We start from the raw sequence: 18,559 nt of genomic DNA, 5'->3' as shown, positions 1-18,559 counted from the left end.
CTGCTTACTGCAGCTGTAAATGTCTCCATTTCACTGTTCTGATTTACTCCCTTACAAGCCTGTTTTCTCCGGTACATGACTAGTTGTTGTTCAGCTTATGCTAGGAGAGACCAGTCAGGTCCAAGGCTGCATTCAGAAGTCCTCTGAAATAAGGAGTGAAAAGACAGGAAATTTCCTTGCTCTCAGAGAGTAAAGTTAAGGTTGCAACGTACACAGGACTGAAGTGTGGAAAGTGTCAGTTCCACTGATGCTGCTGTGATAAACTGTGTGAGTAGGTGGAAAAGCACAGCGTGACTTAGCCTTTTCATCCCTTGCCTTTGTGGGTTTCTGTCAAATATGATGTGAGCTAATTCTTTCACAAAGCTGCAAAACAATAATAATTTCTTACTTTTAAATCGTCATTTGGTGACAGACATTGGATGAGGGAAGGAGGCAGACATCATCTGGGGATAAACCCGTAAGAGGGTTTTGTCTATCAGCAGCTGTGCATGAGCCATCAGCAGCTGTGCACACACTCTTCACTGTTTTAGGATAAAACCATACAGAAAAGTATCACTCCAGATGGGGAAGGTTTATGTCAGCCCTCAACCAAACACACTGTGAGCATATTCCTACCTATGCTGGTCACTGCCCAGACTCCAGCAATCCATCCCAGTGCATCTACACTTGCCATCTTCTTCCACACCAACATCATGTTAATGTTAACATCTTTCCCACTTAATGAGATACGAACATCATCCAAACCTTGTGTGTTTGAATGCACGAGGCATAAGCATTCTGTTCGTGCTGGCACTGCTGAGAAAAGCCCTCAGATCCGGTTTTGAAACACAGCTCCCCAACGCATCTGTTTTGCACGGTGCAAACTGTAGTGTGCAGATGTTGTACGTCTGTTTCTCTATCAAGTTTCTTTTAAGCACTTGTTTTGTAAAGGACGAAGTGGCTAACAATGAAGTGACAAATACCATTGAAAATACCAGAGCAAGCTGGGGAGTCTTTATCAATTCTTTCTTACCAAATTTTTGATGTGCAAAATGAAGCATTGAGAATATGTGAAAAACAAACCTATGTCAAGCTAAATGGAGTCCCAGGACCTACGCATATGTGCTGTGAGGTATACCTTTATGCTTTTGCAGGTACACATAATGCTACAGCTCCTGTGACATCATGTGCAGATACTGATTCTCCGTCATTCTGTAACCCAAACAAACTCCCTCCCTTTAGGGGTAAGTATCAGCATCTTTCAGTTTTCAGAGCAGTGACCAAGGCCCTCCGTCTTGCTCACAGCTTGTAAACAGCTGCTCACCATTGGCAGAACTGCTCTCAGATCCTACCTCAATCTACAGCTCCCCAGATACTCTACACAACCGTTAGGATAATGTGTGCAGAGACACCCAAGGCAATACACATACAATTTCCTTTGAGTGTACTCAAGAGTATTTGGAAGCTACAAATACCTCCTGCTTCCTTTTTGTCCAACAGCCTTTCCTCTGTTTCCTGGAGGCTTCTTAACTGACGCACTTCAATGCCAGGTGGAGTGAGCTGAATGAACACTCCAGCTCCCTGTTGACGCACAAACAAACCCAAAATCACCTTTTGGCATACGTGAAAAGCCTGTCTCTGCACTTGGGGTACGGCTGCCCTCGTATGCCTAGTGAGACAGGCGTGGTGGCACAGCCGTCCTGTTGGAAATGGCACCCTGGCACGCTCCAGCTGCACGCGCAGCAGCCCACACTTCACCACCCTAGGCTCACACACTCGGCTGTGCGTTTTTGGTCAGCGTGAGGTTCAGGAACAAGGATACAGCTGCTCAGAGGTAGCGAGATGCCGTCTAACCGGAGTGAACTGTTTTGTGCGTGAAAACCTGTATCACTCAAAGACTGGCCCTCCCTTTTCACTCGCACCCCTTCCTCGCTGCCACGTGCACACCGCACCAGCAAAGGCCAGGTTCCGACCCCGTTTTCACCAGTCTGTACCCCAAATTGCCTCTGCCGCCTCCAGTGCCGCCCCTCGGCTCCCCGACCAAGCAGAGCCCGGTCTCTCGCTCCCTTCCCGAAGCACCGGAGGCGGGCAGGGCGAGCCCGCGGGACCTCTCCACGGCTCTGTTCCCAGCCACCGTTTCCCGCTCCGGGGCTACCAGCCCACGCCTCGCCCAAGGTGAAATCCACACCCACCCGTGTCCCCGTAGGTCGATCCCAAGCTCAGGCAGGGCCGCCGGGGAGCCCCCCCTTCCCTCCTCCCCACCCCTCCGCCCGCCGGCTCAGGCCGCCCCGCCCGCGCGAAGCTCGCCACCGCCCTGTGGCGGGAGGGCGGCCGGTTCGGGCACCCCCCGCCCCGCGGGACCCCCCCACTCCCTCCCACGCGACCAGCCACCACCCCCCAGAGCAGAGCCCGCCTCCCCGGCTCCTCCCCTCCCCTCGGCCCCGGGCCGCCTCAGCCCGTCAAGGACTGCGGGGCGCTCAATGTCAGGCGGGGCGGCGCGGCGCGGCCGCCGGCAGGGGGCGCACGAGGGGAAGCGGTTGGCAGCTCTGCGCGGCGCGCGCGGCTCAGAGTCGGCGGCGCTGGCCATGCCGGGCGGCGCGGCGGCGCGGAGCTGAGTCCAGCCCAGCCCAGCCCAGCCCAGCCCAGCTCAGCCCAGCCCAGCCCAGCCCAACCGAGGGCGGCCGAGCCCAGCCGCACCGCTGAAGGGCACCGGCAGTGAAGGCGGCGGCGGCGGCGGCGAGGCTTCCCCGCGCTCTCCCCGCGGCTGGGGCTCGCCCGCCCCGCACCATGGAGGCTGGGAAGCGCAGCTCTTCTGCCGGCAGCCGGGACGATGGCAGCGCTAACGCCTTCCCGGCCAAGCCGGCGGCCCCGGCGGAGAAAGCCCAGAGCAGTCCCGGCGGCGGGGGCAGCAGCATGAAGGAGCATGGCAACTCGGTGTGCTTCAAAGTGGACGGCGGCGGGGGCGAGGAGCCCGTGGTGGGCTTCGAGGATGCCGAGGGGCCCCGGCGGCAGTACGGCTTCATGCAGCGGCAGTTCACCTCCATGCTGCAGCCGGGGGTCAACAAATTCTCCCTCCGCATGTTCGGCAGCCAGAAGGCGGTGGAGAAGGAGCAGGAAAGGGTTAAAACTGCGGGGTTCTGGATCATCCACCCCTACAGCGACTTCAGGTGAGCGCGGGGCTCCCGCCGCCGCGCAAGGGCGGGGATGGAGGGGGACGGTGGGGGGGGGAGGGGTTCGCCTCGCTCCCCGCCGCCTCGCACCTCGGCTCGGTGCAAACTTCACCGGGCCCGGCGGAGGTGAGGGGCTTCGGACCCGGCCTCCCTCCCCTTCCCTCCCTCCTTCCCCGCGGGCAACCTCTCTGCCAAAACTTTGCTTCCCCTTTCCCGCCCGGCGCTCTCCAGCGTGCTGCACGCGGGACGGACCCGCAGGCCCCTCGTCGGCCGGGCGCTGCCCGCAGCCCGTCCGGGCTGCGGGCAGCGCCCGGCCGACGAGGGGCCTGCGGGTCCGTCCCGAGCTTGGCCGCGCCGCGGGCGGGGAGCGGGGCACGGCCTTGCCCCGGGTGCGGGAGATGAAGCCGGCAGCGAGAGAAACAAAATCCCGCGTCGCACCTTCCTAAGCGGCTGGAGTGAAGGGTTGTTGAAGGGGTGGCGTGTAGGAAGCGTGTTTCGGGCAGAATAACTTTAGCCAAGCTTGAAGTGGTGCGGGGAAACGACGTTTTTAGAGGCAGACGGGTAGATCGCGATGCCAAATTGGCGTTGCTTTAACGGCAAAATCAGCGTATTCCTGTGAAAATCAGTGCAAATAATTTCCCGGGTAGAGATATTTCCCTTTAAAATGACATTTTAAGTGAAAGATTATTTCATTGTATTCTCTATGCCAGCTGGCTGTATGCCTTTGTAAATTTAATACTCTATGATATTTGCTGAAGAACTATGAGTGTTGTTAAGTGCATTTAATCAACGGCTTGAGTTGAACAGCCTGCCTATATACAATAACAGAATTGCACCGTAGACCATGTTTAAAAAAGGGAAAATCCAGAACACTCAATAGTTACAGGGATCTTCTAAGATAAAGTATGTTAAATAGAACATGCTTCCAGGGGGAAGAGGAGAAAATACTTCCACAGTCCAAGTTTCTGCGGGACTGTTCAGAGTGAGGTGTTACGCAGTGAGCTGTGTGAGCACCCTGCAGTTAATCCTGAGAGCAGTACAGCTACAAGAGCAGAGGAACGGGGCAGCACTCAGTTATGACTTCAAATCATGCTTCAAATCTCTGCCTTTTTCCTGGGTCCCTGGAGGCAATAAGCTGCACTTGTTCTGTTCCTGGAGTACCTTTTCCCCTTCGCATGCCAGCTCAGCTGCACTGGCAGGTGCATTAAGGGGGGAGAGAGCCAAGAGTCCACCCACTCCCTTTCTGCCATCCATAGAAGGATGTAGTGGGTCATGTCTGGTGCTGTGGTAGCACGCGTAGGGGATTAGGGGGTCTGACAGCCTCTCACTTACCCGTGTGAGTGCATGAGTAACTTTATTCATGTGAGGATTCTATTGAAATGAATGAGATTATTCTTGTGAATAAATTCCCTTGTTTTGTTGTAAGCTTGGTTTCTGAGCGAGGTACGCAGCCCAACAATGTTTTGGACAATAGGAGGTTAGGTATCACCTTGTGCATCATATTCTGCACCATGTAACTTTTTAAGCTGATACATGAAATAGGTGATAGGTATGTTGGTTCTGTTTCATTACAGAAATATCTTCTACTTCGGTTCTAATTCTTCCTGTGGGAAGGTTTAGACATTTAGCGTATGTTTACTTAATTTTTTTCAGTAGGAGTAAACAACACTGCATCCTTTTCAGTCCTGTTGTCTGCATATTCTTAAATTAACTGCATTTTCTGAGGGTTTTACTCTGTCTTTATTTCATTAGAATGGAGGTGTTTGTTTTTTAAATAAAGTTCATAGTCTTTCATTAGTTCCGGGATGATGTGGCCTGGTCCGGACCGAATTTTTTACCCAGTTGGACTGTTTCAGTGAGAAATGTGAGACATTTGTGTTGTTTCTCCTGAGATAATTGCAACTGTATAATGGCATTACTCTTTTTGGGTGGCAATGTTTATAGAAACGCGTGAAGAAGTTGTACTGTGTAGTATATTCATCTTCCTACACGGGAATCACGACAATGCTAGTAAGTGCCTCCTAACAGTCTCTCTGTACCAGAACAAATGCATGTGTAAGAGTGGAGTTGTTTTGATTTATTTTTGCATGTGATTTTGTAACAATGTAGTGCCTGTACGTGGACAAACCTTAAAGCATCCAAAGGGACAGAGGTATTTGGTCTGTGTTAATGTTGATACCACCAAGGGAAAGAACTGAATTTTCTACCAAAATAATAAGAAAAAAGTAAAAAGCTGACTATTTTATGGTATCCAAGTGGGAAGATTTAGAATAAGTTTGTAAATTTAGCTATTATTAGATTTTTTTGTAGCACATATGAAAATGAAGATCACAGTACATTTTAAATATAGGCACACGTCGCAGAATATTGGGTTAACCACGTAAGACATGGGAAAATTCTGGTATAGGCTCCTGTGGACTCTCGTTTATTTCTGTTTTTCTAGTTACAGATGCTTGTATGCATTTGCTGGGATACTTTGATGCGCTTGGATACATTTCTTGACCTCATTCTCATTATTTTTATAAAACTTTGTGTGTTCATCTACACCGAGCAATATTTTGCTGTGTTGTTTAGGGTACGGGCAGCATCCCTGCACCCTCCCGCCCCCTTTCTTGGTATAAACAGAGTCTGGAAGCTGTGTCTGTAAACTCGGTGCTCTGTGAATCGGTTGCTCGTGTCCTTGTGGGGCTTGGTCTCTAGTTTTATGGCTCTCCATGCTGCCTGTGTTTCAGGGAAGACTTGGCTCTTCATCAGGCAGATACACCCTTGGAGAATTAAATTCAATAAGTATTACATAATTTTTCCACAAGGGGACCATTTTGTTCCTGGTTGTCTTTCCCCAGTCTTCCGAGGTTAATGTCTAATTTGGAAGCTGTTATGTAAACCGAGCACCTAATGCACATCAAACCCAGCACAAAACCTCTGTTTATCTCTTCACAGCTGTGATTATTGCATCTGTGAACTTGGACAACAATTCTGTGTAGTTGTATGGCTCACAAAAGTGAATTTATCATCAGTGTTTTGGTTACAGTTTATTGAAGTCTTGTGTGCTTTCTGTGAGATACCGAGTGCCTCCAGCTGTCCCTGCTCATGTGTGGAAGAACAAGCCCATGGGAGAGCATCTCCGATCCAGCCCCGTGGCCTTGCAGCCACCAGATGAGAGCAGCACGAAGCCAACGGGAGATGGGAGCAACTGCACATGGTTCTGCTGCTTCCATCCCTGCTTCACTCATTTCATAGCAGAGTGGCAGTGGACGTGGGCTTTGGGCGACTTTTATATGTTATGACCTTCTGGTATTAGTGGAAATGTACTTGGCTGATTTTTCAGACAGTTAATTACTTGGTGTCTTTCGGCACATCAGGAGTTTTGTTAAGGCTCAGAGGGCTTGCTTGCACTTGCCTGGGCTGTTGGGTACGGCCCTGTAGCATCTCCCTCCCTCCCCGTCTATGGCTACACAGAGGTTTTATTACCACGTCAGCTAGGGCATCCTGTAGTCAGCAATCTGAAAAGAAAACAGTTACTAGCTCCAGAGGCACAAGGGAGGGGCAGCAATGTATGAGAAAGACTGAGTGGGAATAATACATGTATGAGTAAATGTAACCTTCGCAGTCTGATGGTTACAGTTCTCAGTTTTTGATGTTTGGGAACAGCCTGTGTCTGGAAGCCAATTTTAATTGGCTTCAAGATGAAGTGAAGTAAGATTGTGAGGTGGAGTTGTCTGCTACAGTAGTGGGTAAGGAGGTGCAATGCAGGCAGCGCTGAAGGTCTTTTTCCTGCGTAGATGAATACAAAGTATGAAGCGATTTGCAACAACAGCAAAAAACTATTGATGTTTTATGTTGAGACAATCTCTCTGGGTAACTTCTCATCTACTCAAGGAGCACAATTTCAGAGCATAGTGAATAGTAAAGGTATGCCAGATTTTTTTTTAACGTGTGCCACCCCAGTTTCAAACCTTTTTGTATACATATTTGAGGGTTATCATGTAAATGTATGAGGTTTATCATGTCCATCTTTATAAATTATAGAAAGCTCTATCAATGCTACCTTGTAAGTAAAGCATTGTGTTAAGTTTCAATGGGTTTTAATCAGGGTGAAAGGCACAATAATATTTGCATGTGTACATCTAGGTACTTATGGAAGAATATTTTCGTGTCTGTTGCTACTAAAAACCATTCTCTTATTTTGTGCAGTTTTATGCAACCTATCCGCATTGTCATGCACACATGAAGCTTAATTTATCAATTAAGTGTGTGCCAAACTATGTCATAATTGCAATGTATTAGTGTGCCTCATGTTATTTTTTTATTATACTTCTCTCCATTTTGAACTTACGTTTGCCTTATGAATCAATTTTCTTTTTAATTTGTACCTATCTTTTGGACCTGCCTTTGACTACCAGCAGTCACCCTGACGTGAGAGACTGTGCATGTTGTATGTGCAGCTCACATATATTTCTAAAATTTGTGCATGCATTGTTTTAAAACCTGTTCTTCCTTGGGACCAGTCTTCACTCTATGTGTTATACCTATTGTTTATATTTTAAGAAGCTTAGGGTAAGCTTGTCTCTCTCTTTTATCAGGCCTCTAAAGTCTCAGTTGAAGCTAATGAGATTTATCTTTTTGTGAGCTGTTACATACTTAGGTTTGTATAGAGCAGTAGAGTTGGAAGGTAATGCTATATGTGATGAAGAAAAAATGTGTTGTATCATACTTAAGTGTAATTGATATAGATGTATATATGTAAAATTAAGTATATAAATCATGTTGGTTTATATTCAATAGATCAGATACAAATTAGTGTGGGTTTTAATGGATACATTATGTCACTGGTAGTGTGGGAGTATGAAATATCTATAGTTCTGGATTCTTAAGGTAGTCATCTCCGTCTTGTTGCTCAGGATTTGTCATAGGGTTCTCTTACAGTATGGAGGCTTCTGAATTACATCCTAATAAACTGATAATCAGAGATTGATAATTATACTCTATACATTCCTTGCACAGATTTCTTTTTTTTTTTTTTAATTATTTATGTTTTTATGACTGAAACACAGTTTTACCTAGAGCTATCTTTCATGCATCCTTTTCAAATACTATTGTGGCAACTGTAATTTTTATTTATATTGAAGAAAAACTTCCTACAGTTAAACTATTCCTATTACTTGAACATTCACTCTTTGTACATGATGAGACATAGAGATCCATTTAGTATGAAAAAGATTATTAGAAGTGCTTGACTTTTTATTTGCTACATTCCAATAATCTTTGCACTTTACTTCTGTAAATGTCCCAAAGGATAAAATGAGAAAATTGTAGCATTAATCTAAATAATGCATTTATAATATCTGAAAATTCTTTCTGATGGTAAGTTATAGTTAAGCTTTATAATAGTTCCCCAGGTAAAATGCAGCTCCCATAAAGGCAGGCTGAAAAGAAACATGATAACAGTCCTTAAATGCATAAATGGATGTTACAAAAAGGAAAGAAATTACATGGAAGTAATGGGGTTAAATTGCAGCAACAAATATCTAAATTAGACATTTAGGAAGCACGACCGGAAATAAGCAAGGAAATATTCTACTGGAAATGCTTTGTTGTGGAATATGAGCCAGAAATGCAGTAAGTTGTTTTTCATCTTCAGTTCCTATTATTTTTAATATTGAATAGTATCTCATCATTGGCTGTCACTAATTGATTTGTTGCGAAATCTAGTTCACTAAAGCTAGCTACTGGCATTTCTTTTTGTACCAGTTGTAAGCGTGTATGAAGGAAAATGGATATGCAGAGGTGTATGTAGTGCTTTTGTGCTCATGAGGGCCATGTGCTCTTGTCCCTTTTGAGATTTTTCTTCTAGAACCACAAAAGCAAGCCAGCTGAGTCTACCTGATGTTGGTGCAGTAGCCACTCACTTTCTGGACCTGTAGGGGATATGGGAAGGATTATGCCTTTGTTTGTGCAAGTAAAGCAATTCGTTTTATTGATAAGATATCCTTCTGTCTCTAGATAATGTAGAATATTAATGCGTAGTTTGAGCTCACATACGTGTTGAACATTTACCAATTTTCATTATGGCCATTCTGGTCTAGGAATAACAATCCATTTGTTGCATTTTCTTTCTCACTTTTGAGATGTTATATACTTGAATATAGAATAAAGTGTACAGCTGAGAAAGAGCTGACTAAGTGTAACTCAAATAATGCTTCAGTTCTCGGAGGTATTTTTAATTTAACTTGGGATGTTTTGAAGATTGCTGGCAGCACCTATGAAGAAGTACACAAGTATATTTTTTTCCTGCAAGATGCTCCATTTGAGAATATTCACCCTTTTCACAATCTAAATAAAGGCAAATATGTTCATCACGATTTTGAGATGTGTTTATAAAAAAAAAAAAACAAAATCAATAAAAAATATTGCAGAATTCCTGTGAATAATCTAAAAGATAATGTTTTGGGGGAATTACATGGGTCTTTAAACTTTGACCTGGGATGCTCAATATCATGAGACTTCCTCTTCAGTTTTCTGATTTTTTGTTTTGACTGCAGTGAGAAAAAAGGACTTGGTTAATATTATCTATATATATACTTATAAAAAATTAAATCTCATAAGATCAGCATCATGCTTGGGCTTGTGGGGAAAAAGTACTGATTCTGTTATTCCCATTGGTTACTTTAGGAAGCCTACACATTTTTGAATGTGTACTGGTACTTCATTTTTTAGCTCATTAAAAAAATTCTTATAATCGAGTCAGTAAAAGTTTTTTCTTCATATTAGGTTTCTTGGACTCGAGTATATCCAACTATAAATAGGAATACTATGTAAAAGCATGGAATAATAAATAAAAATCTGGATTTAGGATTTAGTTTGGGGGTTTCAGTGGCTACAAAGCTAATTAAAAATTCATAACATTTGATAAGTTGCTTAGGCTTTTTATGGTTATATAATAAAGTTAAAATTTGAGTGGCTCAGTTTCTGATTGTTCAGCCTGGGTTAGCCAACACAGAGACGTACGAAATCAGAGGTCACTTAAAAAGTATGAATCTTTACCTCTGCATTTGTGTCCATCTGTCTAAGATCGATGACATTGTAATATTTAATTACACTTTGTTAGCTTTTTTTGAGAGGCTCTGTTTGCAAGTATTAGAAGACAAAATACTATTTTTAGAGAGGAGGACAGAGTATGAAAATTAGTAGAGAAATTTACTTCATTTGGTTGTAAATAAGAGGTACCCATTCTCACCTCTGCTTTCACTCAACAGCATGCCTGAGAGCTGTCTTCTGTGTCAACATACAATTTTTGAGAGAAAGGAAACTTTTAACCTACTTTGCAATGTTTAATTTTTAACTTGACAGTACAGTTCTTGTTAATTGCTTGAAAGTCCTTTAGCTGTCTATTCCCTGATTCTTTCCCAGAGGCATGATTTAATTTTAAAAAGCATAGTGTATTCAGCTCTAATTATTGGAGGGCTCGTTCTAGACACATAGTAAGGTATATTAATGACCAAAAACTGTATCAGCTGGAGTCAATGTCAGTACTACCTCAAGGACACTGTCATTTAGCTTCCATAAAAGCTCTGCTAATATCTTTTAATCTGATGATAGTCAGATTCAGGCAAGCTGCATGATATTTTGCAATAATCTTATTGCTGTGGTTTGCAGTGCAGCTGGAACGAGTCTGGAGTAAACTTGTGTTCAGAAAATGTTAATTTGATTAGAAAAGAAATGCAGTCTGTTTCCATTATATATTTTAAAAACCCCAAACCAAATGCCAAAGCCTTTTTAATTTATGCCAGTGAAGTTCTCACCACTGAAGCTACATCATGTAGCTAAGAACAGAATTTTGTTCTTATTTTATTAACTTCTATGTTATTTATGTGGGTATCTTATCTAATTAAGCAGGTTATTAAACAAACAATTTGATACACTACTGCAATTTAGTGTGCTGCTGATATTAATAAATTTTCTATCTCTAAAAATGTAATATTTATTAAAAAATTCTTATTAAGATATTTTGGTTTTGGTTGAAAAAGCACAGGTTGCTTTATGCTCATAGTCAAAGCTAGGTTGGGGTTTTGTTTTTTGCTTTTTTGTTTTGTTTTGTTTTGTTTTTTAAATGATGCAATTTAAAATAGCCAATATACATAAAAGTTGTTTTGACTGCAGGAGATTTTTTTAGAGGTTTTTTTCATCTGATTTTCAGTCTGAAATCTGCTGAAGCTTACACTTGCACTAAAGCTCCAGTATATAAATATTCCTTCAGAAATAAAATGTGCCCTCACGATATCAGATCTTCCAATTCTATATGTAGCGTGCTCTGCTTGCCTCCAGTTTTTTTTTCTCTCCTGTCAGCAGAGTAAAGTATGGAAGTATTGACATTTTCTTGGCTCATTCTGATGTATCTTACAGTAACTTACCAGATCCTCCAAGAAGCACCTCTCTATATCGCATGACAGCAGCAATAGGCATTGTGGTTCTGACCATTAAGCAACTCTGTGGATTACAGTAAATTTAGGGTAATATATCACAAAATCCTAATGAAAAATGGTTATTCTAACTTGCTCTAGGTCAAAGCTATAGAAAATATACAGAACCTTTTCAAGATACACAGAGTATCTATCCAACTCTGCCCGGGAGATGGAATAAATGCATATCTGCAAAACCATGGGGATGCAATCAAACTTTCACAGGACTACTGAGAGGTTTTCCATCATGCTTTTGAGCAACCCATGTCTGTCTCTTCATTCCGGGAGGACTTAAGAGTTCTGTCTGGTAGAGAAATTTCTGTGAAACCAGTAGTAGGTAATACTAGCCGCTTCCCCCCCCCCCAAATCTTATTACTGCCTGACAGTATATACTTGCAAGCTTTTGGGTTCCCCAAACATATTCTGGGCTACAGATTCCTTGGGATGCCTGCATATGGGCTTGTTTGCACTTGATTTCGCAGTGAAGAGAACAGCCGAGCTTGTCTGTCACTCTGGTTCACCTTGTCTTTAGTGCCAGATGAGCTCAGGAGTAGCACAAAGATTTCCTCTCACAAATAGGGATTAGTCTGTTAGACACAAAGTTGGAAACAAAACATAAGTAGTAAAATAAATCAAGCATATACGTCAACCTTCAGTTAATAATTGGGTACCTTTCTTGTTACCCACCTTATCAAGTATACTTCAGAGATGTTCTGTTTTTCAGAGCTGTATGCCCAGCGTTCATGGAAACTGTTATCTAGGTGACTCCCTAAATACTGAATCTTGCTTTTTTGTCTTTTGTTTATAGCATTTCTTATGGTCTAATTTTTGGGTAGTGAAATCCTGCTATAGGCAACTTGCAGTTTTCATTTGAAAGTCAGGAGGAGTATGGTGATGTAATCCCTGTCAGATTTTTTTTTTTAAATAACTTCTTTTTTTCCCTCATTCAATTTTTTTTTTCTTCTCTCTCTTATGTCTCCTCCTGAAAAATAATGAAATCCTTTATATAAATGGAAATGATGCATTTAAAAAAAAAATTGTTAGCTCTGCTATGTAGTTTTCTGTTCTTAGTGAACCTGTTAGTTAGGAGATACTGAGCTGTTTGTTTAAACTAGCAGGGAGAACTTAGGCCTAGGTATTCTTCATAGTGTCTTGGACTCTGTAAATAAATACCATTTAATAATAATTTAAAAATGGTATGCACATTTTCTATTTCCCATGACTTGGGCAGGTTAGCAACTTTCTGTTGAAAACTGCAACCTGATGCAATTGAACATACTGTTACTATAGGCCTAGTAACAGGCCGAAATTGTCCCCTCAGCCTATTTATTGCCAGCTTGGGAATTCTAATGTTGCATACATCTATCACATTAAAGATATAATTATAAGAAGCACACTTCTATAATGCAGAGGGAGTGTGGTATCAAGAGTAAGCGCTGCCAGATGGTAGGCAATCTAACAGAGCATTTAAAAAGGGTCAAAATCGAAAATGTCTGAAATCTGTTGGCTTATTAAGCAATAGACATTTCATGTGTGGGACAAGTGAGAGATAAGTAACCTAATTTAGGTGTCCACATGACCAAAATTGACTTTTAATTGCATAGATTCTGTCAGTAAATGCATGTTTTTATTAACTTAAAGGTGTTTTTCAAAATTTGGAACAGAATATTAAATGCAGTGATATACTGCTAGGTATTGAAAAGTTGAGTAGGATTTGTACATGTTCTTATTGTGTTTTTATTGAAGCCATTATGATGGCTGATTTCTCTGAAGTGGAAGGAGAAATCTAAAAACAATTTCAGGGTTTTTGATGTTGAAAATAATTAAATCCAGGACTTAATAACTCTGTTATTTTGTATGCATATTACTTAGCTAGATGTGAACTAAATATGACATAAATGATGACTGAATGTCTTTAGTTTTAATTTGCTATTTAAAGATACTACCTTTGAGTTAGAATTTCTTGCTTCCCTTTAAACTGTCCTCTGTTCTTGTTTCCTAAAGGTAGATTTTCTTGTAGTCTGCCTGTATGCTATGATCTGTTGTTCACATGCACGCTAATTTTCTTTTGTCGAGAGATTATTCTGATTCAGACAGGTCTGAGGAATACTCCTTCAGTATTTATACAACCTGTCAGTGTTATTCAGCAATTTCCACCACCACCTCCCTTATTCCCCAGGACTGTCTGAACATCGCTCAGTGTGACCACGGTTGTTTCTGTAATTTCTAAGCTGCAGACAACTTTTACATTCTCCACAGGCTAGACCAAATTTATCTTTTTGTGGAAGGGCTGGGAACACTGCAGTGAACTTTCACGCCCAGACTTGTTCCTCACAGTGCAACTGAGTTCAGACTTGCTTCAGGGAAGGAGAGCTAGCTTTACAGCCCAGGCAAGCAGGTACCATGAATTTCTGTGAGGTGGTTCCTGCTGGGGCCACTGACTTGTAATTCCGTGAAGTGTCACGGTATAGCAGCTCATCCTAACATTGAATGTACATACTGATTTTATGCCACTGGCACAATGAGCAAATGGAATATGGTATTTAACTTGGTTTCCTCAATCCAGTACAAACAGGTTTGAAAATACCAGTTTTACCCAACTCTCTGCACATAGTGTGCAAATCTATAGGATGTTAGATGAAGATCTGAGTTGGAAGTCAGGAGCCTGTCTATCTTTGGATTTCAGAATGAGATAGGGACCTAGATACTTGTAAGCATCTGGACTCTGTGCCTTAACATCTTTCAGAACTCTAGCCATAAGGAGCTGAAAATGGTAAAAATTATTTTTACAAAATGTCACCCATGGGTGCTATGTATTTGCAGAATTAGTATATCAGAATAATTGGAATATGCTTCATGTTCCATTTCTGTCATATTATATATTTTGATTTGCAATTTAGAGATCCGTATCTTTTCTAAGAAGAAATGTTCTGTTAAACGTGTTTCACCCTCAATTTCTTGCCGGTTTCCACCAAATTATTAACATCTAGTTTGCTGTTCTAATTATTAAACATCTTTAGCTTAAACATGTTTGAATAGTTCATAACTCACTGTCCTCCAAAAATGAAACATAAATATTTGGCTAAATTAAATTTAGGCTTTCTGAGGAATATTGGCTTGTGGCTAAAACCTCTTCTGAGACCTCCAGAGTAAAATGTTTTCATTTGCTGAAAGCCAGAAACCTATTTATTGTATTTAGACAACTTTATTTTGAGTGAATATGGATGGAAGATAAAGATGGACAAGCTCTTTTTGTTTTACTGTATCAAAGCAAGTCATCTGTCTGTATGGGAGTAAATAGCTTCCTTGGTACTTCTCCTGTTGTTTATAGTTCAGGTCATAGGTCCCTGACCAAAGTTTCTCTGAGTGCTTATTTTGGAGCTGCTTATCAGTGGCTACGATTATAGGCAACTTTACTTGCAGCCAGACACTTTTCTCTGTCACCCTTAACCTGTGCTGTGTGGCTGATCTCGAAAGCAGCACGGTGGCTGTGCCGTTGTTAAGGAGTATGGACTACTTCATTTTGATGCTGGAAGATGGGAGAAAGAATTTTTTTTACCACGAGATTTCAAAGTCGACTGTGAAAAACAAAACACTCTACCAAAATATGAAGTGGAGCTGTAGATTGTTAAATAATTCCCTTTTATATTTTTTTTCTGATAAATATTTATAGGTGAAGCATATAAAAAAAGCCTATGGTTAAGTCTGAATAAATTTTCAGATCTTAATATCTTTATCAATCTTTTATTTTTCAGGCTGAAAAGTGACATGTTTTTCTGAACCTTAAAGTGACTTCCTCTCTTAGAGAAAAAAAAAAAAGCAACTGTGGAGGAAAAAACCTTTATTTAATATATGTATTTTGTATAACAACTCTGCTTTAGATGGTTCTATTTCAGTGAAGATAGAATAGAATTTTAAATTAATCTATATATTGGTCTTCCAGTGGCTCGACAATAATTTCATATGAGTAAATTAAAACAAAATTATTAGCAAATGTATTTCAAGCCTGTAGTCTGCCATAATTCAATAAAAACTTTCAACAGATAGTTTGTAAATTTAATACATATTGTTTTCAGAAATGGATCTTGACCATCTGTTTCGGTGTTGTGTATACCTGTGACAAAATGTAATGGAACTTTGTTTTTTAATTACAGCCAAGCAATGGACATGACCTACAGTACAGCTGCTGGCAAAGGTGTACTGGAAGGAGAAAAGGCCTCATTGCATGCAAAGGCAATCTCTTGGAGTGCTTGATATTGAAGATTACCTCCTGTTTTGCAGATCAAAAAAAACATTTAATAAATAAGTAAACGTAGATTATTTTATTGGGTTTTGTTGAGGAGCAGAGGTAAAACTCACAAGATTGTGGTTACTTAGGCCAATAACTAGAACATCTTTGAACACCATATATTTTCTTTGCTTGCTTTTCTGGGTTTTCCTTTTTGTTTTAAACAAGTGAATATCAGGTCTATCTGATCACTGCTCTCTCTAGCTGCATAATTATCTGATTTGTTTTGGCCATGCAGGCAGAGTGCTATGCTGTCAAAAGGATGGTAAGACTGGGCTGTACAGTATGTAAATCGAGAAATTTTAAAGAAATGTTAAAATTACATTGCATCTGCTTAAATACTGTGGAAGGCAAATGGCTAGCAGAGAGATCTGGATACAAGTTGAATAATGGAAAAAAGGGGGATTTCTGAATGTGACTAGTGTGAGGAGAAACCTGCACGAGCTGCATTTCATTTCTGGTAGGGACAGATGTTCTACTGTGTGAAGTATGAAATTATGTTTTGAAAGATAATGGTAAAACTGAATATTGAACTTCCTAGTTGAGCATTCTCATTTCTACCTGCTCATTAGTACAGAGCTCCTAAGGTGTGTCACCCTGTAAAAAGGGGTTCAAAATAAATACACACAGGGAAAGGTATAAGTGAGCTTGTGGAAGATTACTTCTTTGATTTCTTGAAATATTTTGTTGTGTGCATTGTATTTTCAATTAGTTAATATTTAAATATAAACTGATATGATCAATTCATTTATTAAAATAACAATGCAGTAATTATACTAATACATTTTTCAGCATGTATGTTTGAGCGTATACGTGAGTGTATCTGTATCCACTCAGGCGTCAAAACCATTCAGCCCAGGTGTTGAAAGTGCAGAGTAATTTCCATCCTCTACTGGAGAAGATTTGAACCTGTACATTTACTTTGCATAGCACTTCTGGCATGGATACTTTCAATAACAATATCATGTCTCAGAGTTGTTCTGCATTGACAGAGCAAAAAGCGAGAATGTCTCTCCAGTGTAGTGGTTGCCTTCTCTGGGAAGAAGGTTTTGGTTCCGGCTCTAGTTTGTATTTGTTTAGGGGAAGAGAACATACCGGCAGTCTAGCTCACTTCAGCAGACACAATACGGCTTGAAGGTAATGAATTTCCCTGAGAGGCAGGAGATCCTGGGCTCAGCTGCCCACAGGTAGATGAGAAAAGCTGAATGGATTTTCCTAGGTGTTGGTGAGAGCTCTAGGTACTGAGCTATTTTGCAAGAGGGCAATGCATGTGACGTGATACCAATTACTGGTCACGTTGCTCTGTTGTGAACTTGATCTTTCATTTTACTTTGCTATTCTTAAATGTGTCTGAAATATATTTTAATCTTTTTTCATCAAAGTATAAGTAAAATGAAGAAAATTATAATTTTGATTTGATTTGAACACCAATTCCTCAGTTTCTCACCTATTAAAGAAGACTACTAGATGATACTGTCTGACTTTCTTGGTTTTGCAAAGGGCTGTGGGTTAAGTTACCTTCCTTTTCACATGATGCTTTGCAGAGAAGAATTACAGAAGGCTTCTCCCAATTTAAGCCTCTGAATTTTTGCTTAGTATGGACTTCTCCTAAATGTCATGTTTCTAAATGGCAGTCTTAAAATTACTGTCACTACAAAATTCTTAATTATTGCAAGTGTTCCAACATGAGATATGAGATTATTTTGCAGCTGAAATATTTTTAGATCTGTCTTTTTCAAACTTCTTCTCATGCCTGTAAAGTGGTCATTTCTAATTTGAGAATGTGAATGCATATTTTACAGTGATCCACTACAGAAATTTGCTGACACTTAAAGAATCAGTGTGTGGCAATTTGCGATTGGTTTAAGGGCTGGTAGTATGAAATGGAAACAAATCAGTTGGAGTCCCCAGAAAAAATGTTGCCTCATACTGAGACGCTAACAGTGTGAACAGAGGGGGTGAGTCTGAGGTGGATACGTTACTTGTGCTGTGATGTGTGTTTATGCAGAAGCAGTTTCAATGATCTGAAATATATCTGTTTTGACCAGCATACAGGTCAGCATAGACAGATTCAACTTCTTCCAGGAGAAGACTCATTGGTGCATCCTGACTCTTCATCAGCACTTTTTCGTAGTTGGTAGCTATCTGGACAGGAGTGCTACTGTGCTTTTTGACCGAGGAATGGGGGTGAAGAAAGAAGGAACTGTGTAAAGTCACTTTCCATGGACAGTTCTGTGATTTTCTTTTCTAGTAATCAAGACTTTGAAGCACGGAAGCTTTAAACCTAACCAAATGCCATAACCAAAGCCTTTTGAAAGTAGTGAAGTGCTGTTCATTGGCCTCACTGGGTTCTGATCAAGTCCCCCAAGAGCTGCATTTATCTAATCATCTGCCTTGTGCGTAGAATCACAACTGGGCAACAAATTGCAGATCTTCACTGATAAGTGTGTTTAGTTATCAGATAAAACTAATTAACTCTGTTTGAAATTGTGCAAGTTTGTAATTTTTAGATACATTCTATGGCTCTACAAAACAAAAGACTCCCTATTGCTGACTTTTATTAATCCCTCTTTTAATTCCTTTTCTTCTAGCAGGTAGGAAGTTGCATCAATATTTAAAAAATAACAGCAAGGCACATAAATTGAATCTCAAAGTATACATGG

General features: G+C 41.1%; 1 protein-coding gene across 1 annotated transcript in view; it reads left to right on the top strand.

Annotated features, from left to right (window-relative positions):
* The first annotated feature begins 2,766 nt into the window (after window positions 1–2,766).
* HCN1 (hyperpolarization activated cyclic nucleotide gated potassium channel 1) overlaps window positions 2,767–18,559 on the top strand; it is a 200,048-nt gene continuing 184,255 nt past the window's right edge. Inside the window, exon 1 of the mRNA XM_086770318.1 lies at window positions 2,767–3,146. Within this exon, the coding sequence (XP_086626444.1) occupies window positions 2,767–3,146 (380 nt within the window). The remainder of the gene's footprint in view (window positions 3,147–18,559) is intronic.

The sequence above is a fragment of the Chlamydotis macqueenii genome, chromosome Z (genome assembly GCF_036417535.1).
Source record: "Chlamydotis macqueenii isolate bChlMac1 chromosome Z, bChlMac1.mat, whole genome shotgun sequence".
Taxonomy (NCBI): Eukaryota; Metazoa; Chordata; class Aves; order Otidiformes; family Otididae; genus Chlamydotis; species Chlamydotis macqueenii.
The sequence above is the reverse complement of the archived record's forward strand: the minus strand, read 5'-3'. Positions and strand labels throughout refer to the sequence as shown.